General features: G+C 46.4%; 1 protein-coding gene across 1 annotated transcript; it reads right to left on the bottom strand.

Annotated features, from left to right (window-relative positions):
* Positions 1-2,630: 2,630 nt before the first annotated feature.
* Positions 2,631-12,995, bottom strand: LOC113902785 (short palate, lung and nasal epithelium carcinoma-associated protein 2B). Its single transcript, XM_027558159.1, has 9 exons — positions 12,987-12,995; positions 12,025-12,185; positions 9,999-10,128; positions 8,612-8,716; positions 7,489-7,635; positions 5,456-5,537; positions 4,329-4,392; positions 3,382-3,455; positions 2,631-2,825 (listed from the first exon to the last, which is right to left on the bottom strand). The coding sequence occupies exons 2-8, from the start codon at positions 12,170-12,172 to the stop codon at positions 3,409-3,411; spliced, it is 723 nt and encodes a 240-aa protein (XP_027413960.1). The 5' UTR covers positions 12,173-12,185; positions 12,987-12,995; the 3' UTR covers positions 2,631-2,825; positions 3,382-3,408.
* Positions 12,996-26,426: the final 13,431 nt, after the last annotated feature.

Genomic DNA, 26,426 nt, shown 5'->3' on the forward strand with positions numbered 1-26,426 from the left:
TAAATTGATGTAGCCACTATGGAAAATAGTATGGAAATTCCTCAAATAATTAAAAATAGAACTATCATGTGATCTAGCAGTTCTACTTCTGGGAATAAACCCAAAAGAAATGAAATCACTAACTCAAAAAGATGTCTGCACCCCTGTGTCTATAACAGCATTATTTATAATAGCCAGCACACAGCAACACTTGTGTTCATTGATGGATGAATAAATACATAAGTTATAGTATATATACGCAGTGGAATATCATTTAGTCGTTAAAAACGAGGAAATCCTATTACCTGTGACAACATGGTTGGACCTTGAAGCATTATGACAAGTGAAATAAGTTAGAGAAAGACCTATACTATGCGATCTCACTTATGTGTGGAATCTGACAAACAAAAACACTGAACTCATAGAAAAACAGATCAGACTTATGAATATCAAAGGAGGAGGGTGAAGGAGAGGCAACTGGAAGAAGATGGCCCAAAGACAGGAACTTCCAGTTCTAAAATAAATAAGCACTAGGAATGTATTATACAACATGGTGACTATACCTAACAATGATGTATGATACGTAGGAAAGTTGTTAAGACAACAGATCCTAAGAGTTCTTATCACAAGGAAAATTTTTTCTTTTTTTCTTCTTTTCTTTTTATTGTATATGTATGAGAAGATGAATGTTAGCTGAACTTTTTGTCATAATCATTTCATAACACACACAAATCAAACTGTGGCCTTCAACTTATTTCAGCTGAATGTCAATTACTTCTCAATAAAAATGGAAAAAGGATTTTAAAAGTGTAATGAGATACTCATACTCATATGTAATAACGAGAGCTGACGCTTCCTGAACCCTCTGTCTGTATTGGACAGTAATGACAAGGTAGCTTGTTTAGACCCCCCAGCTGGAAAACACGGTCTCTTATTTTGGGAAACATTGAGGAGTGGCCCCCATTCAGCTGGGACACAACTCCTAAGCAGAGCTGTGGGGCTGAGGAGGATCGAGAAGGTGGAGGGGGAGAAGAAATGGTGGATGGAATAGTGTGCACAGGGTCAAGTGGGTGGCTGCCCAAAAGAAGTCTTGAATTTTGAAACGTTCTTCTATATTTTTTGTGGAAGTTGAAATAGTCACAAAATAGTCACAGAGGAAAACTCTGATCCATCTTCCGTGGCCAACAGGGGAAGAACCAGCTGCGGAGACTGACATCAGATGGAATCTAGTTTTGCCTCTGACCAGCTGTGTGGCCCTGGAGAAGTCACTTTACTTCTCTGAGACTCAGTTGCCACATCTACTCCAAGAACCATTCACTGCATCACTCAGTAGATATCAGAATCTAATGAGATACAGTGTATAAAGATTAAATGTGTGGTTTCTCAACATTGTTTGACAGTAATTCCAGTGGGTAGAGCCTGACTTGTGCTCACTAGTGTCAGACCCTGGAAAAGCACTTTCCACTCATTGACTCATTTAAACCTCACGACAGCACAATAAGGGAGGTTTTATTGTTAATTCTTTTTGGCAGGTGAGAGAACTGTGGTTCCAAGAGTAACTTGCTTGAGATTACACAGCTAGCAAGGGGCAGAGGCCAGGTAAGCCAAGTTCAGCTCTGTCCAACCCCTCACCCTATGCCTTGTCAGCAGCCCTGGCACAGCCTGAACTAAGGTCCGCTTTGCAGAGCTAAGGAGAGATGGTTGAAGTCTCCCGTAGGCAGCCCCAGGGGCTCAAGGGCCCCCCAAGGTGATTTGACCTTGTGAGGCAGCCTTCATCGGGTAGAAAGCTCTTGGGTGGAGTAAGCGCTCTTGCAGGCCTCTGTGTGACCCTGGCCTCTCATAACCCGAGTCTCACAAGAGGATGACGGTGGTTCTTCCCTCACAGAATTGCACACAAAGCACTGAGATGGCTGCTTAGCCAAATGGGCAAAGATTCCCTGGGCCTTTTGGCAGGAAAGTCAGGGGCCCTCCTGGATAAGAGAGGCTGCGGGGACCCTGAGGTGATAGCCTGGATCACTCCTCCAAAGAGGTGATGCAGCATGGAGTAAGGGATGTGGTCCTCTCTCTTCCAGGGCAAAGGGGAAACTGAGGGCTTCCATGTTAGGGAGGAAGAGTGGACTCAAGAGGACCTCATCAGTCCTGCTCAGAAGAGAGCAGGGCCAGGATGATGGGACCTGCTGGGGGCAGGAGAGAGGTGGCTGAGTACTGAGAACCAGGGTGTCACCTCTCTGAGCAAGTGTTCCCAGGGACATGGGTTAAAATTCTAGCCCTGCCACTTGCCACCCTGTAACCTTGATGAATCACTTGTCTTCTGTGAGCCTCAGTTTCCTCATCTGTACAATCAGGGCAAGAGCAATGTCTCCTGGCAGAAGGGTGCTGTGAGGAGGTCATGAGGTCAGGTCTGCTGGGGAAGGCAGCCCTCCATCATGGTGGTGCTGTAGGGAAGCAGAGCGAGGCTGTCTCTACGATACCTCAGGTCACTTTCTTGCCCATCCTGGGCCTCAGTTTTCCTGCTTGTAAGACAAGGAGGTGAGGCTGGATAATCCCCAAACTCCCTTTTAGCTTCAGATCCAGGTCTCTGCTTACCTGGTTGCACATATCCCACATCCCCCAAAATCCCAATGGAAGAATGCAACGGACCATACAGGAGGTGCTGAAAAGGCTTTTTATTGCTGGGGGTGGAGGGTGATGAGCATAGGGTGTCCTGACTATGAGCATGAGTATCCGAGAGTGTCCTTTGACTGGGCTCAGTTGTCATTCCTGGGGGATGGTGGCAGCACCGCCTGTCCCAGAGGGAGACGGTACAGAGATTCAGTCTAGTCCTGGAACCAATCTGGAAAGAGACCCTCGTGCGAGGCATGGACACCCTTGGGACCCTTTCCTGCTGCTGCATTCAGCATGCACAGCTCCCAGAGTACTTCCCCACAAACCCTGTGAGCTCTGAGGCTTGGGGAGGGCCTGGCACCTGTGGTTTGGGGTCTTTCTCTGGCACCTGGCACTGACCCCCCTCATCCCCTCACCCTCCCACCCCCATCACCTTAGCAACAATGGCCAATGTAAAAAGACTGATCAAGGCCCAGAGGAGCCAGGGTTCAGGGCTCAGTGTATGATCAGGATCAGGATCAGACTGAGATGCGATCTGGTCTCTATCTGTGACCAGTGTCAGGGCTCAGTCAACTGCTGGAGTCAAAGCTCAGTCTGGCTGTTCCGGGCTCAGTCAGGGAGCAGAATCAAGCACAATTTGTGTGTCTGATTTAGGGTCAGGAGTTGGTCTGTGACCGAGATCAGGGCTGAGTCTACCACTAGAGAAAGAAGAGAAGCCAAGCTTGTTTCTGCTTCTCCACAGGCCCCTGTGGGGGGTCTCATCCTCTCTCAGCCCAAGGCCCTGGGCCCAGCCCTCACCAGCAGGCGGGCATCCCAGCGGTTTCCTCATCTGCTGCCTTCAGGTTCCTGTTGGGTGGTGTCCTGAGACTCGCCTGAGGGAACACAATTAGTAGCAGTTCTCAGGCTCCAGCACTGGAAAGCCGAATACAAATTAGACACCAGTAACTGCCACCCTCCAGCAGGTCAGACTTGACAGCCACGGGACCTCTTGTGTGTCACTCCATCTATCTGTGCCTCAGCTAGTTCATCTGTAAAATGGGTATGATGACACTACCCATCCCCACAGGGTCGTTGCAAGGATCCAATGAGATAGTATATAAGAAGCACAGATCGATGGCCCAACGAACTGTGTTTGTGGCTATTTTCTAAAAAAACTGCCTCCAGGACCCTGATGCTTCACTCATCCCATTTCTGTTGCCCACAGCCCCAGCAACCCCACCAATGCCAGAGACCCAGGTCAAGGCTGGGGGTGAAACCACACCTCCTCATAAGAAGGGAAATAGAAGGGGCGGTGCTTATCATCAATGCCTACTGGATATTAGGCTTTTCCTGCTTTTTCTTTAAATCCATTCATCAGCTAAGCCATGTTTACAATCTCCTTTCACCTGGGAGGAACCTGAGGCTCAGAGAGGCGGAACCAGTTGACTAGGACTGCACAGTTGCTAAGTAGCAGATCCAGGGTTTGAATCCAGATCTGGCCTGTCCTCTTTATCACATCATTCTGGGCATCAGGTTCTGCCAGTGGGACAAAGGAGGGCAGTAAAGGCTCTCAAAGGCTGACAGAGACCCTCAGTCCGCAGGGACCCCTCCAACCACACTCTCCTGACTTGCTCAGGATGAAGGGTCCTCAGCTTCTCCAGGATCCCCTGACCAGACCTGCTGGTGCTATAAGCATAAAGCAGCATACCATCCCCGGGGAGGCTGCAGAGGGAGCCCCCTCCCCACTTCCCCAGGCTGTGACTTACCAATGAGTTTCTCAACACACTCTGCATCCAGGCTTTCAAGGAGCTCGCGGAATCGTGGGCACAGCTGAGGGTCATACAGAGCCAGCAAAAGAGAGAGAGACACATGCAGAGAGAATTGGAAAGAGGGAAGGAAAGAAAGAAGCCAGGAGGTGAGGAGGGAGAGGAGATATGGGAGAAGGAAGAGGACTGGTTATTACCTGCTACGAGCACCCTGCCTGCCACCCACAGAGATGCTCACTACTTGGGGCCTCAGAACTTCTGACCCTTAGGATTCTAGAACAGTGGAAACCTAGAAGGCCCATATCTGAGATCCAGAGGACACTAGAACCCTAAAAACCTCAGAACACTATAATCCCAGTACCTTAAGTATCTAGACTGTAAGCATCCTATATCCCTGTGCTTTTAGAAACCTTGTCCTTTGGACTCTGAAACCTCAAGGGTCAAATGGGGCCCTGGGAACCATAGAGAAGTGTTTCTCACAATTTTGTGTGCATACAATTCCTCGAGGATCTCTTTAAAAGGCAACTTAATGAGCAGCAGGTCTGGAGTGGGACCTAAGGGTCTGCATTCTAAAAAATGCCCAGGGAAGGTCAGTGCTGCTGGTCTGACAACCATAGTTTTAGCAGTGACCCTCCAGTTCAGTAAATCTCAGGGCCTCCTGGAGGATTTGAAAAAGAAAACAAAAAAAACAAAAAACCCAGATTGCAAGCCCCCTTCCAGAGTGACTAATTTAGAATCTTTGGAATTTAGGGCGCATGGTACATATGATTTTGTATATGATACATAGGAATCTGACCTGTGGCACGTACAGATTTTGTATTTAAATAAATTAAATAAAGTTGTACTGAAATAAGAAAAATATTAGCTAAAAGGCCTATTGGCAGTCCATGGGTATGGCAAATGGTTCAAGTGTGGGACCCAGTGATTTCAGCTCATGTTGGGCCCCTCTTCTCCTCCCCAGGCCAGGCTGAGTGAAGCAGGGTGGGGCGGGGGGAGTAGCAACTGACAACTCAAAGGGAAGTTGTCCCCTCAGAAAGGAAGGTGCCCAGAGAGTACAGCCCACCCATGGAATATCACACCTGCCCCCACCAGGTGTGACTCTATACCCCCAGGAGTGGGTGACTTACCTCGCCCTCCACTACAGAGGACACCACCCTTCTCGCAAGGTTGACTCCAATGTCCACGACATCGTTGAGCAGTCCAAAGCGGCTGGAGAAGAGAGGAAATTGATAAAGGTCAGTGAAGTTGGCAGAGCGGCCAAGAAGGAGCAGTGGGAAAGAGGGTGGAATATGGTGGAGCTCCTTGAAATCAGGTGACTTGAGCCTCTACCCAGGGGGATCATCACTTAGAACCCCATGGTTGACCAGCAGCTCACCCCAGTAGCTCATGAGCATCTCATCACAATCCTGAGAGCTCATCCATCCATCCATCCATTCTTTATCCATCCATCCATCTAGCCATCCATTCATTTATTCATCAGTACATATTTATAAAACACCAACTATATGCTGGGAACCAAGCCTGACTAGAACCAATACCAGACCACCTGACCGGCCTCTTGAGAAACCTATATGCAGGTCAGGAAGCAACAGTTAGAACTGGACATGGAACAACAGACTGGTTCCAAATAGGAAAAGGAGTACGTCAAGGCTGTATATTGTCACCCTGCTTATTTAACTTATATGCAGAGTACATCATAAGAAATGCTGGGATGGAGGAAGCACAGGCTGGAATCAAGATTGCTGGAAGAAATATCAGTAACCTCAGATATGCAGATGACACCACTCTTATGGCAGAAAGTGAAGAAGAACTAAAGAGCCTCTTGATGAAAGTGAAAGAGGAGAGTGAAAAAGTTGGCTTAAAACTCAACATTCAGAAAACGAAGATCATGGCATCTGGTCCCATCACTTCATGGGAAATAGATGGGGAAACAGTGGAAACAGTGTCAGACTTTATTTTGGGGGGGCTCCAAAATCACTGCAGATGGTGACTGCAGCCATGAAATTAAAAGATGCTTACTCCTTGGAAGGCAAGTTATGACCAACCTAGATAGCATATTCAAAAGCAGAGACATTACTTTGCCAACAAAGGTCTGTCTAGTCAAGGCTATGGTTTTTCCTGTGGTCATGTATGGATGTGAGAGTTGGACTGTGAAGAAAGCTGAGCACTGAAGAATTGATGCTTTTGAAGTGTGGTGTTGGAGAAGACTCTTGAGAGTCCCTTGGATTGCAAGGAGATCCAACCAGTCCATCCTAAAGGAGATCAGTCCTGGGTGTTCATTGGAAGGACTGATGCTGAAGCTGAAACTCCAATACTTTGGTCACCTTATGTGAAGAGTTGACTCATTGGAAAAGACCCTGATGCTGGGAGGGGTTGGGGGCAGAAGGAGAAGGGGATGACAGAGGATGAGATGGCTGGATGGCATCACCGACTCGATGGACATGAGTTGGGTAAACTCTGGTAGTTGGTGATGGACAGGGAGGCTTGGTGTGCTGTGATTCATAGGGTCGCAAAGAGTCAGACACGACTGAGCTACTGAACTGAACTGAGCAGGGTTTACTCTTCTTGCCTGCTCCTAACTAGAGGCAAGAAGGTAAACACAATATATTATTATTGTTATTATCATTATTTGAGGGACATTATATAATAAGAGAAGGGTCAGTTCTTCAAGTAGATGTAACAATGCTAAATGTGCATGCAACAGAGTTTCAAAAACCTTGAAGCAAAAACAAATAAAGATGAAAGGTGAAATACACAAATTCACAGCTATGGTTTGAGAGGTCAACACTCCCGTGTTGGTAATGGGAAGACCCGAGAGACAGAAAATAAGGATAGATATTACTATTACTGAAAGCTTAGTATGTGCTTGGCCAAATATTCTCCGAGTATGCTATGTATTTTCTCATTTGGTCAACATAGTAACCTATGAGTTAGGTAATGTTACCAACCTTAGTTTAAAGATGTGATAGCTAAAGCTTCTATAGGCTAAATTGATTACAAAGACCCAAGTGAGTAGCAAAGCTAGCTTGACTCCAGAGTCTGAACTTTTTTTTTTTTTTTTTAACAATACTCTGCTCCCTCCCAGGTAAGGAATAGGGCTGAAACTATGGGTCCCAGCTCCTCTGGAATTCCTTGCTCTGCTGAGATGTGTTGGGCTGACCTGTGCAGCACCGTGAGTGAGATGCTTTCTGGGTTGTTGGTGCATTCTCCCACGACCACCTGGGGGTCTTCAGTATCAGTTTCAATGCTGACAGTAGTTTGGAGGTCCACATTGAGGTCCAGGTCGACAATCTCACCCAAAAAAGGCCTACAGGGAATAAGATTCACAGTGAACAGAGGTGGAGAAGTCTCTTCATGTTGCTCACATGAGTCTCTCTAGATGGCCATTGCATGGGATATCTATGGATATAGTCAATAGTGTGTAAATTTTTTATGAAATCTACATTCTTACATTAGGTAATACTTTTCTGGCCCCATGGGTTTGGCTCGTATGAAATTTTTATGCAGTATCACACCGATAAAATAAAAATAATAGTTAACATTTCTTGAGCACAAACTGTGTTAAGTATTTCACAAAGTTTTTTACTTGAATTAAGTGATTTAATCTTGACAGCAGTACCATGAGGGAAAAATACTATCCTTATCTCTATTTTCAGACTGAGGAAATGTTTGGTATAGAGATGTTAAGTAACTATCCCAAGATCTCACATCCAATGAATGATGAAATTGCAGTACACTTAATTTATAAAGACTCTTCTACACATCTGCATTTTCCTTTCTCTTTGTATTTAAAAAGTAATTAAAATACTTAGAAATTATTGTTTCTAATATAACTTATATAATTAATGAATTAATAAAATTCCTAATATAATTATAGTTTCCATATAATTTCACATGCCCTTCATTACATACTGTACACTACTATATGGCCATACTGGTCACTGCTACTTAAAGAGAATCTTGAGAGATAAAATGATGCTGGAAGAAACTTTGCCTAAGAGTTATAAATGTTCATGTCTTCTCAATTTTCAGCTATTATGATTAGATAAGTTTTATGATTTTCGAAATATATTTCATGGAGGATTTTTTAAAAAAGAGATTTGGTTCTGGGCAGTGTTTCTTAGAACATGTTAAAGGTTAGGATTTAGGAGTTGCAAAGGCCTCCTTATTTTACTGATTGGGAGACCAAGGCAGCAGGGTGGAAAAGTGCCTGATTCCAGATTGGAGACCTATTGGCCATACCTCACTGCCTCTCCCAACCCTCAGATTCCAAGGCTACTCACAGGCTCACAGTGACGTCAGCAGTGATGGGGATCAACACGTTAGCACTGTTTTCAGAAGTCGCTTCGAATGTGATATCCGGGACCTGGACGTTCCTGATTCTCACCCTGTGTAAAAACCACAGTTCACACCTGTCACTCCTGACAGCCATTGCTTGGCTCTTCTCTGTGCCAGCTTTGTGCTGAGTTTTGAGCCTCATGGACTTTGCCTGCTTTGGTCTTCATGAGAGCCCTGCTCAGAGGCTGAATTCTCTCCATTGGATGGCGTGGCAGACTGAGGATCGGACAGCTGTGATTTCCTCAAGAGGCCAAGGGTGAATATGTGCCAGAGCCAGTATTTGCTTTTTCGTTTTTCTTTTTAGTTGAAGTATAGTTGCTCTACAATGTTGTGTTAGTTTCAGGTGGGCAGCAGAGTGATTCAGGTAGAGATATGTATATTTATAGAGGTATCTTTATTTCAGATTCTTCTACCTCATAGGCTATTACAGAATATTGAGTATAGTTCCCTGTGCTATATAGTAGATCCTTGTTGGTTGTTTTGTGTCTGTGTGTATGTATACATATATAGTTTGTATATGTTAATGCCTGGAGTAGGAAATGGCAGCCCATTCCAGTATTCTTGCCTGCACAGTCCCATGGACAGAGGAGCCTGGCGGGCTATGGTCCACAGGGTTGTAAGGAGTTGGACATGACTGAAGCAACTTAGCAATGTTAATGCCAAACTCCTAATTTCTCCCCCACATTGCTTTCCCTTCTGGTAACCATGAGTTTGTTTTTATGCTCACGAATCTGTTTTGTATAAGATCTTTTGTATCATATTTTAGATTCCACATATAAGTGGTATCATATGGTACTTGTTTGTCCTCTGTCTGACTTACTTCATTTAGTATAATAACCTCTGTGTCCATCCTTTTGTTGCTGCAGACAGCATTATTTCATTCTTTTTATGCAGAGACAGATTTTGAACCCAGAACTGCCTGACTCCAAGATGTTATGTGTGGAGCCACCTATGTGGTGTGAATTCTAGTTTTCTCTCTCCTGAGGCCATTCAGACTTTTATACTCAGCTATATTCAGAGAAGAAAAGTCTTATTCCTTAGAAAAGGGACTTTAGGCATCAGCAAACAGATAGAGGTGAGGAAGAAGAGAATCTTCATTGTGACCCTGAAATCACAGAATGAGAAGGTCCAGACCCATGAGATGCTCACAGGCCCTGCAGCCCTGACTCTAATTTCCCCAAGATCTGGCAGAGCTGGCCTCAGACCGCTTCTGCTCTGCAAAAACACACAAGGTTTATTCATCTTTCTTTCTTTTATATTAAACTTACCTCCCCAAAGATATGTATTCTCTTTTCTGGGAACAAAGATCTCCAAGATGAAGCATCAACTCACCCTGTAAGCCTGCTCACTACTTGAAAAATTCTAGAAATGAGTTGTTCCAAGAAATTCTCAGTTTCCTGTTGCTCCACAACCTCGTCTGAACACCTGGATTCCAATTCAGTCTTCAAATTCTGAAAGATAACTGCAAAAACAATCTCCGTTTAGTGTGGTACACAACTTAAGAAGCAGCTCCTAGGCACCAGGTACTAATGAGACTACTTTCCTAGGTTATTTTATTTCATCTTATAACACCTTCATAAAGTAGGTATTACTATTATCTGTGCTTTCAGATGAGGAAATAAAGGATCAAAAGATTAAGAAATGGGCCAAAGTCACACAGCTAGGAGACCTTGTTCCTAGTATGCTGCCTTCATGCTAATATATGCTCATCATTTCAACAAAGCAATCAATCCACTATTGAGCAGGCAATAGATATTGATTGTACATCAGATTCTAGTAGTGAAGATTAAGGAGATGCTCATACAAACTGAGAATAAAATAAGAAATGGAAAATGTAGAATCAAAGAAAAAACATGGCTCCAAATTATTAAAGTGGCAAGTAGGAGCCCTAGATAAGAGGCCTAGAAAGCAGTGATTCATTCAGGAGCAGGAGGACAGAGAGTCCTAACAGAGGGTCTTTCAGAGAAAAGAGGGATTTGATAGAGGAAGTGGCATGGCAGATGTAGAATGGCAGTTGAAAAGAGTTCAGAATATACATATAGAAAAGAATTCAAATGAGAAACAGGAAGGCAGCAACGAGCTCAGAAAAAACCACACAAAAGGCTACAGGAAAGGATATGTAATCAGAGTACTCCAGATTGGCTCTGCAATGGACAATATCTACCTAATTATAATGATGGAAACAGAGGCGGAAACTCCGTCTGGTCCTATCGATAATCCAGACACTTCTGCTTCTGAGCTCAGTTTTGTCAGCACTGAAACTGGAAAGTGGGTCCCTCCTATATCTTTGACATTTGCCCAAGCCCTGGCAAGGTTTGAAAGGCCATCATATACAGAAATTAGTTTCTCCTACAAAGAATGTTTCTCAGGGTAATGTTTCCAGAAATTGAAAAGAAGGCCAAGTTCTTTCAAGAAATCAGAATTACAAGGACGTATGATTAACTAGATAGGTAGGTAATTTTAAAGCTACCTAGGCTAGGTAGGCAGAGAAGGTGATGGCACCCCACTGCAGTACTCTTGCCTGGAAAATCCCATGGATGGAGGAGCCTGGTAGGCTGCAGTCCATGGGGTCGCTGAGAGTCAGGACAGGACTGAGCGACTTCACTTTCACTTTTCACTTTCCTGCATTGGAGAAGGAAATGGCAACCCACTCCAGTGTTCTTGCCTGGAGAGTCCCAGGGACTGGGGAGCCTGGTGGGCTGCTGCCTATGGGGTTGCACAGAGTCGGACACGACTGAAGCGACTTAGCAGCAGCAGCAGCAGGCTAGGTAGAAATTCCTTTCCAGTTAATTAATACAAAGTACTAAGAAAATTGAATAGCCCAGCAAAAGAATATGCTACAAATATAAATAAAATATTTAAGTTAAATATGTAAATGACTAATAAAATATGAAAAATACGAGTGAATTCTTTCATAATTAGAGAAAAGCTAAGTGACATGAATTATAACCTTTCATCTGTGAGATTGGCAAAAAATTCAGTTGTCCAAAACAGTGCTGTCAGGGAAGTGGAAAAAAAGGTAATCTCATAGTTTGGAGAAAATATTACCATAGGGTATTATTTGTCAATATCTACTGTAATTTAAAATATGCATACTTTTGAACTTTTGAAATGTCACTTTGAGGAATTTATCCTACGAATATATTAGCAATGTTTACCATGATTTAAGATGTAAAGTGATATTCAGTTAAGTGTTGCTTGTTTCTAGAAAAATAATAAATGGTGACCCAGGAACCAATTAGTCACCTCTCTTAATAAACAACCCATAAAGAGGCCCCGCTACAGCCTCTGGTGATACAGGCAGAGTATTTAGCAGGAAGCTCCCAGGCACCACTGAGCGTCCTTGTTGTTAACTCACTTTCAATTGTACTGTCAAAGGTGTCAAGTCCTCTCTCAAGACCAGATTTCAGCTTCCTCAGAACATCGTTGCCACGAATGTCAGGAAGAGACGCTGAGGTCCCGGCGAGCAGGCCGCACAAGAGAACAAGTTTCCAAAGCTGAACCATCTTGTCCTGACACCTGGACAGTCATGGGAGGAACAGGAGTGAGAATTATCCATAGGGAAAAGGGATCTTGGATGAGCACCTATCACTCTGACACTCAGCGGTGCTTGACGATAGACGTGGTTATCTCCTCTCTTTCAGATGGGCAGCCCAGGTCAGGAAGTTAGAGCAACTTGCCCAGAGAAAAACAACCAGTGAAAGAAGGAGAAACTATTTGAAAAGTCCTGCCTGACTCCAGGTCAGAGCTCTTTACCACATGCTGGCTTCTCTGCCTGGAACATTTCTCTCTTCTTTTCATTTTTACCTGAGTCACTTCCTACTGACTCTGCAAATTCAGTAAGATATCATGTCCTCTAGGAAGATCACTCTAGACTCTCCCCAGCGTCTAGGTTAGGGGGCCCCACTCCACCATCTTGCTGCCTTCATTGTATGACCACAGTCCTGGGTACCAGTTAGGGAAGACTTGGCTGCCTTTCCCATCAGGCTGTGCACAGCTTAGAGGAGGGATTGTGACTTATCTCACTATTGAATTCATCACACATAGTAAAAACCCTGCTCCTCGCTCAGTACAACAAAATAAAGTTTGCTGAATAAAAGTATGAACAAATAAATGGGCACCACATCATGACCCTGCTTTGCTTGTCAGTTTGGCACTTCTCCTAATTGAATCTATTTCTTAATTTGCTCTAATCAAGATAGAAGCTAACTGAATTAGACCAATCCCTCTGCCTCCAGCCCCAAAGCCTTCTGAAGGCCTTAGGTGGGGTGACATTAGGTGGAAAGCCCGTCAGTCACAGGTTTGGAGGAAAATACTTACGAAGTCCTTGCTCGCCTGCACAGCCTCCTGAATTCCGCTGGGTGCTGATGGCCCTTATATCCTCTGGATGGCGATGGGCAGGGAGGCTGACCCCGGAAACAAGCCCTGTGTCCAGAGCCATCCAAGGAGACTCCAATGAAAATAACCCCTGTCCAGAGTGAATAGAGAGAGACTTCCGAAGCAAAGGTCACCCAGGATGACTGAATTGGAATGGGTGGATATGGAGAGGACTTTGTGCCAAGACTAAGAGCAGGTTCTCATGCTGCCAAGACAGCGGCCATTGCAAGTGGGGGCTGGGATAAAGACCAAGAATGGATGAAGTGGAGAATGTTCTGGTAGAAGGACTTATGGTGATCATCCAGCTTCAGTCCATCAGGATTTGGAAACGCAGGCTCAGAGGGAAATTATGATACTATTCGATCAGTATTTGGAAATCAGCTTGAGGTCTTCCAGAAAGACAGGGACAGATATGGGGCTAGAACTGTGGCCCACAGAGTCAGGGTCAGTGACCAGTGAGATCATTCTTCCCAAACTTTCTCTTATGTCTGCTGCTGCTAAGTCGCTTCAGTTGTGTCTGACACTGTGCGATCCTGTAGACGGCAGCCCACCAGGCTCCCCTGTCCCTGGGATTCTCCAGGCCAAGAACACTGGAGTGGATTGCCATTTCCTTCTCCAATGCATGAAAGTGAAAAGTGAAAGTGAAGTCACTCAGTCGTGCCCGACTCTTAGCAACCCCATGGACTGCAGCCTACCAGGCTCGGCCATCCATGGGATTTTCCAGGCAAGTGTACTGGAATGCGGTGCCATTGCCTTCTCCATCTTATGTATGAGTGCTCTCCATAAAATCCCTCACAGTAGAGCCGGCCTTAGGGCAAATGTTTTCAGTTGTTCAGACAACCCTCTTCCCTGTCTGCCTACATCATTTAGTCAATAGAGTTACTTCTGTGAGTGAACAAAATCTGCCTCCACAGGTACCCTCATGTATGCAGGATTCCTATGCACATGTGCCCCTAACCCCTCTGCTCTCAATGCAGCGGCCAGAGGTTGAAGCACTCAGCTTTAAAACAGCAACCCCATCAAGGCCTTGCGGTACTGTTCACTGCCACCCCAAACTCATCTGCCTCTCCTTCCATGGCCCTACTGACTTCCTTCTGTTCCAGATGGATACCAACCCTTTTGCTGCTTTTGACCTCCCCACAAACTGTTCCCTTTTCCCAGAACTCGCCTGCCTAGCTGTCCCTGGCTCTCGACATCCCCTCGCAACCTCTGTGACGGCTCACCTGAGGTGGTCCCTCCCCATCTTCCCCGAGCTCAGCTTCTTGCTGGCTTCTGTCACAGCAGATCATTATCATTTGACTTCTTCCCTTGTTCTCTGCCCTCAGCAAGCTGTTACCACCCTTTCCTCTAGGGCTTTCCTCTCATGTGGGTCCCAAGACCCTGTCCTGGCTCTAGAATGCTCCAAGCATCTCTGTGGCATCTGATAAGGCCGTCCACTCTCTGATAAGTTGGTGAGGGTCCCATCATTAGAGATGCTTGGTAATTTGACCAGATGATTGCTAATGTCCTGTGTGACTTGATGTGACTGTGAGCCATGATTCAAAATTTCCTTGGTCTCTCGTTCGAAGATCACTGTGGCACATTTGTATGACTCTTGCTCCCAGCTTTTTTTTCTCCCTGAGTCTCGCTGCCCCATGGGGATATGGTTCCTTCAGGCTTCCTGCCTCTTTCCTTTTCTCACTATCCTATCTTCCCAAGACCCACATCCACCTGGCCATGGTCTCCTGGAGTCACACTGGCTGGTGCTGGGTAGTTTCTCATCATGGACCACATCCAGGACAAAGTCAGTTTCTTTTTTGTCTTCCGGGGGCAGCAATGAGTGGCAATCATTAGCCAAAATGCCCATCTCCTAGTAGGGGCAGGTGAGTGCCAGGGCCTGGGCTTGGCACTGCAGGTCAACTTTCCCAACTGGTGCTCAGGACAACTCTGTGAGGAGGTTCAGAAAGCCCCATTTTCTGCTGAGGAAAGAGGTTTACGGAAGGGAGGTGACTGGCCAAGATCTCACAAGGAAAGGGCCCAGCATTTGGGTCCCCAGGGAAGGACATTTCACTCAGATCACCTTGAGGCCAGCTGGTAGGGCAAGAGAGTCCTTGGACTTGAATACCCTGTTTATTCCTTGACCTCTGCTGTCTGAGTTGGTTGTAATGCCTGGTGCATTGGTCCCCTGTCAACCCGGAACATCCGGTCCGGGAAGTGCAAATGCATGCCCACTTGGCATTAGGTTGGGAGCACCCGCTAGTCACCCAGGGTCGTCTCTTCCATTTGCCCACCTGCATCTCAGTAGAAACCTGGAACCCTGTCCTGGATATGATAGCAGCCAGGAGAATGTAGGGGTATGTCCAGAGGTTTTGGGAGTTAGATTTCCTCACCCTGACTGTGGTCCTACCATCAAAACACAGGGCAGGTGTCCAAGCTTAAGCCTGGGTCATGGAGAACCCTATCCAGGACAGCCTTGGGCCCATCAACAGACCACCCTCCCAGACTGTCTGTGTCCAGTTCTGCAAATATCTGAGGCCCTTCTTCCCCTGGTTTTGGGCACAGAGCTGAGGGCTGTGCAGAAACCTTGTGCAGAGAATTGTCTCTACTGAGGACACAGCCAAGGGGACTGAGTGTGATATAGTGAGCTCAGACCTGGTGTTGGCCCCAGGCTTCAGCTGGTAAAATAGGTAATCAACCTGTGTTTGGATCCTGGTGGCAAATGGAAATTAAAATGGTACTGAGGTGCTGCTGCTCATACCCTGGCTCCAGTGCTGGGCCAGCTGAGTTTGAATCCTCTCCTCCTGTTACTGGCTGTGCAAGGAGCTTCATCTCCCTGAGCCTCAGGTCCCCTGTGTGTGAAATGGGACTAAAGATGGGATTCTCCTCCAGGTGTGTGGTGAGGATGTGGCGGGATAATGTGTATGAAGGGCTGAGCTTGAAGTAGGTCCCTGTTATGCAGTGACACCAGTGATGAAATGATGATGTCAGTTGCTCCTGTTGTCTGGTCACTTCACTCCCCTCCGGTCTATACGTGGTCCCACCCCAGAGGGTTATGGAGAAGACTAGAGAAGATAAAGCACTCAATATGCTTAGTGCTTAAGCAACGGCTACTGCATTTCTTACTTTTGTGTGCAGCAGAGACTGAAAGAGATAAAATGGGCTCAGGCATCCATATACCAATGTCCACAAGTCCTGGCTCCCTTGGGTGATGCTGTACAGCCCTGACAGGTGTGTGTCCTTGTGTGCTTCCTCATATGCCTGTTTCCCTTCTGGGGCTGAGTTAGTGAAGACAGTACCATGGTCTCAAATATGATCTGATCGAATATAGGGATTCGATGGAACTTTCTGGTAAGAAGTTTTCTCAGGCAGCTCCTGAACTTGGGGGGAAGGATTGATGAGTGATGTCTGACACGACTGAAGCGACTTAGCAGCAGCAGCAGCAGCAGCAGCCACAAGTTCAGGAGGGGAGAGTGGAGGCACTGCGTGTGTGCCACTGTGGGACCAGGTCATATCCAAGAGGCCCTTTAGCCAGCGATGGGCACAGCAACACCACACAGTCATGGACAGTGGGACTCTGGGACCTGCCTGGTGCTGGGAGAAGGAAATGGAGACCTTTATCTAGATTCCAGTCTTGGCCAGTAAATAACCTGCTTTGTGACTCTGAGTAACATGTTCATTTTCTCCCAAGGTCTCCATTGCCTCTAACTGCAGAATGAACAGAGGTTCTCTGCTAGATGGCTGACTCCTCAGGGCTCTAAGAGGTGGTCAGCAACATCTAAGGGATACTTGCTACATTCCCACCTGCCCAGGCACCCCACACTCTTGCTTTGAGCATGAATCCCATCAGCTCCTTGGGCACAGTGATAACCGCCCCCTCTCTGAAGCCATAAGGGCCAAAACCACAGGCTTCATGCCCAGACCCTGACACAGAGTGGATTTTCAATAAATATTTTTTAGAGCTTGCATAAGCATTTCTAATGCTGATTAATTAAAATGTCCCCATCCAGTAATCCATGTGTTTTATTTGTAACAGTACAATAAGCTTGCTCTTAGGTCATCCTTGGTGTACATCCCAGAAGTTTTCCTTGTTGGTGGTGTGACAGCAGGTAAATGTCATAACCTCTCTGAGCCCTGTTTTTTTCCTTTCAACCATGAAAATAAGCACTAGAATATCCTCTACCTTAGGAAGAGCTGCTGGGGGCACTAAATGAGGAAATGTCAGTAGAGAGCCCAACCCAGTCCTGGCTGAGGAAGGTGCTCCATGAATAACAGAGGTCATCATAATTACTATTACTGCAGTACATAGTAGTGAGTGGTGACCTAAGGCAGCATTCAGGAGCCCTGGAAAATAGGGAGGGAGACAAGGGGGAGTGTGCGCAGTTCTTGAAAGTATGATGAGGCTGTAAGCAAAGCAGAGTGCTCCCACTTACTAGCCTTATGATCTTTCCCTCTTCAGTCAGTTCAGTTCAGTCACTCAGTCGTGCCTGACTCTTTGTGACCCCGTGAATCGCAGCACACCAGGCCTCCCTGTCCATCACCAACTTCTGGAGTTCACTCAGATTCACGTCCATCAAGTCAGTGATGCCATCCAACCATGTCATCCTATGTTGTCCCCTTCTCCTCCTGCCCCCAATCCCTCCCAGCATCAGAGTCTTTTCCAACGAGTCAACTCTTTGCACGATGTGGCCAAAGTACTGGAGTTTCGGCTTTAGCATCATTCCTTCCAAAGAAATCCCAGGGCTGATCTCCTTCAGAATGGACTGGTTGGATCTCCTTGCAGTCCAAGGGACTCTCAAGAGTCTTCTCCAACACCACAGTTCAAAAGCATCAGTTCTTCGGCACTCAGCATTCTTCACAGTCCAACTCTCACATCCATACATGACCACTGGAAAAACTATAGCCTTGACTAGATGGACCTTTGTTGGCAAAGTAATGTCTCTGATTTTCAATATGCTATCTAGGTTGGTCATAACTTTCCTTCCAAGGAGTAAGTGTCTTTTAATTTCATGGCTGCAATCACCATCTGCAGTGATTTTGGAGCCCCCCAAAATAAAGTCTGACACTGTTTCCACTGTTTCCCCATCTATTTCCCATGAAGTGATGGGACCGGATGCCATGATCTTCGTTTTCTGAATGTTGAGTTTTAAGCCAACTTTTTCACTCTCCTCTTTCACGTTCATCAAGAGGCTTTTTAGTTCCTCTTCACTTTCTGTCATAAGGGTGGTGTCATCTGCATATCTGAGGTTATTGATATTTCTCCTGGCGATATTGATTCCAGCTTGTGCTTCTTCCAGCCCAGCGTTTCTCATGATGTACTCTGCATATAAGTTAAATAAGCAGGGTGACAATATACAGCCTTGACGTACTCTTTTTCCTATTTTGAACCAGTCTGTTGTTCCATGTCCAGTTCTAACTGTTGCGTCCTGACCTGCATACAAATTTCTCAAGAGGCAGGTCAGGTGGTCTGGTATTCCCATCTCTTTCAGAATTTTCCACAGTTTATTGTTATCCACACATCAAAGGCTTTGGAATAGTCAAAGAAAGTCATAGTCTTTCCCTCTTAGAGACTCAGTTTACTCACCTGTGAATAGGGCAAATGGGTGTACTACACCACTGAACTGGTCTGAAGGGTACACAGTTAACATGCATAAATCTGGACCGCGGTCCCTAAAGATTAGCTCTCTTCCTCATCCACCGGAGAGGGAGCCCCACTAGGCAGGGATCTCGTCTGTTTTGTTCCCTGACATGTCCCCTGTGTCATAACAATGCCTTGTGATCGTAGCTGATGAACACATGCTCCCTGACGTGTTGTTGTCACTGTTATTATAACACACAGATCGGGGACTCTGCCCATGGGTGACCCTGAGGGAGAGTACATTGCTCTGTCTCCAAGTACTTTCTGTGCATGTCTGCCTCTCCCCAGACATGGGGCGCTTCTGCTGCATTAGAACCCACCACCCGCCTTCTCTCTGGCCCCACAGGTGACCACAGGTGTGTGTAGTGGCTAATGGTGTGGGCGGGCTGGCCCAAGATTTCTCTCCTACGTATGTTGCTCCAGCTGGTGGGAATGTAGCAAGTAGCCCCCAGACATTCCTGACCACCTCTCAGAACACCAAGGGGTCAGCTGTGTAGCAGGAGGCCTCTATTCATTTTGCAGTTAGAGGAAATGGAGACCCTGGAGAAAATGAACGTCTTCCTCAGAGTCAGAAAACAGGTTATAAACTGAGCCAAGCCTGGAACCCAGATCAGGGTCCCTCCTCCACCCCACAGCACTAGGCAGGTCCCAGAGTCCCAACCTCTGTGAATATATGTGGTGTCCATGCCCCCATCACTGGCTGGAGGGGCCATTAGAAATGACCTGGTCCTGATCTGGTGAACATGCAGTCATTCCACTCTCCCTTCCTGAACTTGGGGCAGACATCACTAATCAATCCAGCCCTCCAAGTCCAGGAGTGCCTGGGAGGGCTTCTCTGCAGAAAGCTCCATCCAGTCCCTACAATTAATGAGGTGTACTTGTACTTGACATCATATTTCTTGGAATCTTTAACATGGTCCTGACAGGAAGCTGAGGCTTAGTGAGGAACTGTACCTCCCAAAGCTTATACACCAGTCACCAGGGAGCCAGAATTTATAGACACAGGTGTACTGGAAGTCTGAGCCCATCTAGGTCATGTGGTCTTTATAGTGCACAAAATAAGAAATCTGGTTTCCATTGATTAAGGATAAAGCATATTGGATGCTTGATCTCCTCCCTTCGTCCTCTCCATAACCCTGTGCAGTGGGGTCATGTACAGGTGGGACACCTGAGGTGGAAGGGAGCGAAGTGACCGGACACCAGCAATAATTATAATATCATCCTCACTGTTGTAACCATGTATTAGGAGCCTACACACATTATCCCTCCACATCCTCAAGGCACACCTGGGAGGAGACTCCCATACTTAGTCTCATTTTGCACACTAGGGACCTGAGGTTCAGGGGGATGCAGTCCCTAGTCCAGGCCATAAGCCAGCAACAGGAAAAGAGGATTAGGAAGCAGTCTGCCTGAATCCAGAACTGAGGTCTGACCACCATCCCCTTGGTACACTTTTAATCTCCATTTTGCCACGGGGATCCAGATACCAGGTTGTTAACCCATTTACAATGAGGCAGCAGAAACCTGGGGCCAACTCCAGGTCTGAGTTCATTACATCACTCTCCACCCCCTGGGTTGCAGTCTTGAGGTGAGAATAAGTCTCTCCACAAGATTTTCCTCACATCCCTCAGCTCTGTGCCCACAACCAGGGGAAGAGGGACCTCAGGTGTGTATAAATGAGGCTCAGACAGTGTGGAGGGTGGTCTGCTGATGGATCCAAGGCTCTGCTGGATGTGGTCCTTCATGTCCCAGCACCAGGCTTGGGCACCTGGGCTGCTACCTTCTTCCTACTCTGTGCTCTGATGGTGGGACCATAGTTACAGTGAGGAAGGCTAGCTCCTCAAGCCTCTAGCCCTACTTGTACTTTGTCCTAGCTGAGTTCATCAGGTTCCTACTGAGATGCAGGTGGGGGACTGGTGAAGCTGGACACAGGTGACCCAGAGGTCTCTGCTGGTGCTATAAGCCTGATGCCAAGTGGGCACCCATCTGGGCTTCCTGGACCAAGTGTTCCGGATTGACATGGGCACAATGCACCAGGCGTAACAACCAACTCAAACAGCGCATGTCGAGGAATAACATATTCAAGTCCAAGGACTCTCCTGCCCCACTAGCTGGCCTCAATGTGACCTGACTTTTTCTGCGGACGCAAATGCTGGTTTTCTGTACTTGTGAGACCTAGGACAGTCACCTCCCTTCCCTTAACTTCAGTATCCTCAACTGGAAAGTGAGGTTTGCCATGCCTACTAGGTGAGTTGACGTGAGCACCAATGGTGAGAGTGCACCTGCAGTGCCAAGGCGTTTGCCTGGGCCACAGTCTCCCTAGACTTTTCAGCCAAGAGGTGAAAATGATGACCTCTAAGCTCTCCTGTGGCTTTGATATTTGTTGTTCCCAGTGTGGTTGTGTGACCCTCGAGTAGGCATCAGATTGGAGGAGGGAGACATGGTCTACAAATGTGTTGCTAGTTTTGGATCCAGGTATCCGCTGCCCTGATTGCCCATACCTTGCTCTTTCTGAAATCTCAATGGAAGGAATGCAACGGACCACACTGGACGTGCAAAAATGGCCTTTCATTGCTGGGGGTGGAGGGTGATGAGCATAGGGTGTCCTGACTGTGAGGAGGAGTATCTGAGAGGTGTTCTTTGACTGGGTTCAGTTGTCACTCCTAGGGGATGGTGGCAGCATGGACGGTCCTAGAGGGAGACGGTACAGAGATTCAGTCAAGTTCCTGGGAACCAACCTGGAAGACGACCCTGATGTGAGGCACAGAGAGCCTGGGGCCCTTACTGGCTCCTATGTTCATGAGGCACAGCTGCAGGAGTGTTTCCCCCCAAACCCTGCGAGCTCTGAGGATCAGGGAGGGACTGGCACCTGTGATTTGGGGTCTTTCTCTGGCACCTGGCACTGAGCCCTCCTCACACCCTTACCTTAGCAACAATGGCTAATGTGAAAAGAATGACCAAGGACCTTGATGAGTCATGGTTTGGGGCTCAGCGTTTGATCAGGTTCATGGATCAGACTGAGACACAGGTCAGGTCACTATCCATGACCAGTGTCAGAGCTCAGTCAACAATGGAGTCAAAGCTCAGTCTGACTGTTCTAGGCTTAGTCAGTGAGCAGAATCAAGTGCAGTCTGGGTGTGTGATTAAGGGTCAGGACTCGGTCTGTGACCGAGATCAGGGCTCAGTCTGCTACTAGAGACAGAAGAGGAGCCAAGCTATGCTGCTTATCCACAGGCCCCTGTGTGTGTTTCTGGAGGGTCTCATCCTCCGTCAGCCCAGGGCTCAAAGCCTGGCCTTTACCAGCAGGTAGGCATCACAGAGGTTTTCCTCAACTGTTCTATGGATTTTCCAGTTAGAGTTTATAAACTTCCTCTCAAGGAACAAACAGCAGTTCTCAGGCTCCAGCACTGAAAGCTGAATAGAAGTCAGACACCAGTGGCTGAAACTCTCCAGTGGGTCAGACTTGACAGCCATGGGACCTCTTGCATGTCACTTGATCTCTCTGAGCCTCAGTTAGTTCATCTGTAAAATGGGTGTGATAACACTACCCATCCCCACAGGATCATTGCCAGGAGCCAATGAGAGAGTATATGAGAAGAACAGAGCAATCGCCCAAGGAACTGGGTCTGTGGCTATTTTCTAGAACTGCCTCCAGGACCCTAACATTGTTACTCACTCCATTTTGTTGGCCCCAGCCTTGTCAGCCTCAGTCTTTCCAGAGACCCAGGTCAAGGAGAGTCTCCAGGAGCTGGAGGTCAAACCACAGCTCCTCATAAGAAGGGAAAGAGAAGGGGCCATGTTTATTAACAATGCCTACTGGATACCATGCTCTTTCTGCTTTGTTTTTAAATCCACTCATCAGCTTGGCAGTGTTTATAATCTCCTTTCACTTGGGAAGAACCCGAGGCTCAGAGAGGTGGAGCCAGTTGACCCCGAACTCACAGTTGCTAAGAGAATACCCAGGATTTGAGCCCAGATCAGGCCCGTCCTCTTCGTCACATCATTCTGGGCAGCAGGTTCTGCCAGTGTGACAAGGGAGCACAGTAGAAGCTTTCAGAGACTCACAGGCTGCAGGGGCCCCTCCGGCCACAATTTTCTGACTTGCTCACAAGGACTTGCTTACAATTTTCTGACTTGCTCACAAGGGTCTGCAGCTTCTCCAGGATCCCCTGACCAGACCTGCTGGTGCTGCAGGCTAGAGTGTGGTGCCCTCTCCTGTAAGGCTGCAAAGGGAGTCCCCTCACTACTTTCCCAGGCTATGACTTAGCCTTGTGGTTCCTAACATAATCCACATCCAGGCTTTCAAAGTAACTGTGGACTCATGGGCACAGCTGAGGGTCACAAGGAGCCAGGGCAAGAGAGTGACACAGAGAGAAAAACGCAGAGAGGGAAGGAAGGAAACAGTTGAGCAGCTGAGGAGGGAGAGGAGAGACGGAGAAGGAAGACGACTGATTAGTACCTGCTGTGAGCATCCTGTTTGCCACCCACAGAGATGCTCAGTACTGCGGCCTCAGAACTTCTGGCCATTAGGATTCTAGAACAGTGGAAGCCTAGAAGGTCCAAATCTGAGAGCCAGAGGTCACTAGGACCCTAAAACCTCAGACTACTAGAATCCTAGAACCTTAAAGAATCTAGACTTTTAACATTCCAGAACACTATTCCCTTAGAAACCTTGACCTCTTGAGCCTGAAACTTTATAGAGTGAAATGGGGCCCTGGGAACCATAGAGAAGTGTTTTTGTGCTTTTCACAGTTTTGTGTGTCTACAGTTCCCCGAAGGTGCTGTTAAAATGCAAATTAGCAAGCAGGTCTGGGGTAGGACCTAAGAGTCTGCGTTTCTAATGAGTGTCCATGGAAGGTCAGTGCTGCTGGTCTGAGGAACACACTTTGAGCAGTGACTCAAGTTCAGTAAATCACAGAACAACATGGAGGACTTTTTAAAATATAAATCCAGATTCCCAGCCTCCTTCCAGAATGACTAATATAGAATATTTGGAATTTGGGGCACATGGTACATATGGTTTTCTTATATGATACATGTGAATCTGAACTATGATGTGTATAGTTTTTGTATTTAAATGAATTAAAATTGTGTTGAATGAAGGAATATGAGTAAAAATCCTACTGCCAGTCTGTGGTTATGGTAAATGTTTCAAGTGTGGGACCATTGATTTCAGCTAATGTCAGGCCCCTGCTCATCTCCCAGGCCAGGCTGAGTGAAGGGGGGCAGGGAGCAACTGACTGTCCCAAGGAAGATGGCCCCTCAGAAAGGAAGGTCCCTGAGAGTACAGCCCAGCCAGGAAAAGTCACCCCTCCCCCCACCAGGCCTGGCTCTGCACCCCCAGGAGTGGACAATTCACCTCGTGGTGCATTACCAGGGACAACAGCTCATTCACGAGGTTGACTGCAAAGTCCACAACCCCACTGAGCAGTCCAATGCCCCTGGAGAAGAAAGGAAACTGATAAAGGTCGGTGATCTCCCTGGTGCTATAGGCTAGGCAGGGTCCGGCGGGGCCCAGGCATTTGGACTCACATGCCAGTCTTTCCAAGTGCTGGCCAATCTTTTGCTTTGCAGTTCTGTAGGCAAACCTATGGTCAGATTGCTTGTTGAGGCAGGATGCTCTGACCTCTGCTCGTGGCTCAGCCTTGTTCCTTGCCAAGGCCAATCTGCTCCAGCCTTCAGCTTCCAAACCATTTCTCCACTTCCAGCCAGGAGCAGGATCAGCCTTTCTCCTTCCATCCTCTTCCCTGGACTAAACATGTTCTTTCAAGCACACAGTTTAAGATGTAGATTTGGTGGGTTACTGAAGATCAGCAGTTTAAATGGAGAGGATTCAGTTTTCAAGATCTCATTTTTCAAATTTCCCAGTAGGTGGATGATGATTTGGGGACACTTTGCAGGACCTGATCTACCCAGCACGGTGAGAGAGATGCTGTGTTGATCATTCCTGCATTCTTCCACCACCACCTTGGCGATATCAGGCTCTTAATCAGTTTCAATGCTGAAACTATACTGGAGGACCAAGTGGAGGGCCAAGAAGACAATCTCACCCAACACAGGCCTGCAGGGAAATAGATTCACAGTGAACAGAGGTGGAGAAGTCTCTTCACATTTCCCACTTTAGTCTCTCTCTTGTGTGGACGTTTTATGGAATGTCTATGGACAAGGACAGGCCTGGTGTGCTGCGGTCCATGGGGTCACAAAGAGCTGGATAGGACTTTAGTGGCTGAAAAATAAATGGACATTGTGAATACTATCTGTTTTCTTTATGGAATCTACATTCTTACAGTAGGAATTTCTTCTCCTGGCCTCAAGGGTTTGGCTCATGCGACATTTCTATAGATTATCACAGCGATGATTAAAAAAAAAAAAAAAAGAACATTTAAGGTATTTTTCCTGGATTAATCCATTTAATCTCTACAGGAAGACCATTTGAATAAAGTACTATCATTATCTCTGTTTTCAGAATGAAGAAACATGTGGTACAGAGAAGTTAATTAGCTATCTCAAAATCTCATAACTAAAGTGATAAAGTCATAGTGCACTTTAATTAATAAATACTCTTTTACACACCCTCATTTTTCTATCTTGTTGTATTTTCAATGTAACTAAAATACTTAGAAATTGTATTTTCCATATAATTTTCACATGTTTTTCATTAAATACTGTACACTATATGGCCCGTTCTGGTCACTGGTATTTTAAGAGAATCTTGAGAGGAAAAATGATGTTGGAATAAGTGTTCATGTCTTCTCACTTCTCAAGTTTTATAATTACATGTGTTATTATTTTAAATACGGAGGATTCTTTTTAAAGAGAGACTTGATTATGGGAAAAGTTTCTTAGAACATTTTAAAGGTGAGGATTCTAGAGCTGCAAAGGCCTCCTTATTTTACAGATTGGGAGACTAAGGTAGCAGGGTGGAAAAGTGCCTGATTTCAGATTGGAGACCTATTGGCCATACCTCACTGTGCCTCCCAAACCTGATTCTAAGGCTACTCACAGGTTCACGATGCCTTCAGCAGTGATGGGGATCCTCACATTAGCCTTGTTTTCAGAAGTTGCTTCGAATATGATATCCAGAATGTGGAGGTTACTGATACTCACCCTATACAAAACCCACAATTCACCCTTGTCGTTCCTCCTGACAGCCATTGCTGGGCTCTTCTCTATGCCAGCCTCGTGCTCAGCATTTGAGCCTCATGGACCTTGCCTGCTTTGGTCTCATGAGAGCCATGCTCAGGGGTTGGATTCTCTCCATTGGATGGCATGGCCGACTGAGGATCAGACAGCTGTGATTTCCCTCAAGACGCTAAGGGTGAATATGTGCCAGAACCAGAATTTGTTTTTTTTTTTTAATTGATATATATAGTTGCTTGACAATGTTATGTAGGTTCAGGTGTGGGGCTACCATGGTGGCTCAGAGGTTAAAGAGTCTGCTTGCAGTGCAGGAGACCTGGGTTTAATCCTGGGTTTGGGAAGATCCCTGGAGAAGGAAATGGCAACCCACTCCAGTATTCTTGCCTAGAGAATTCATGGACAGAGGAGCCTGGTGGGCTACAGTCTGTGGGGTGATAAAGGGTCAGATCAAATGAGCAACTAACACTTCCACTTTTCATTAGGTTCAGGTGTACAGCAAAGTGATATATATCTGAATATATATATATATATATATATATAGAGAGAGAGAGAGAGAGAGAGGTATTTTTATTTCAGATTCTTTACCCTTATAAGTTATTACAAAATATTGAGTTTAGTTCCCTGTGCTA

The sequence above is a fragment of the Bos indicus x Bos taurus genome, chromosome 13 (genome assembly GCF_003369695.1).
Source record: "Bos indicus x Bos taurus breed Angus x Brahman F1 hybrid chromosome 13, Bos_hybrid_MaternalHap_v2.0, whole genome shotgun sequence".
Lineage (NCBI taxonomy): Eukaryota > Metazoa > Chordata > Mammalia > Artiodactyla > Bovidae > Bos > Bos indicus x Bos taurus.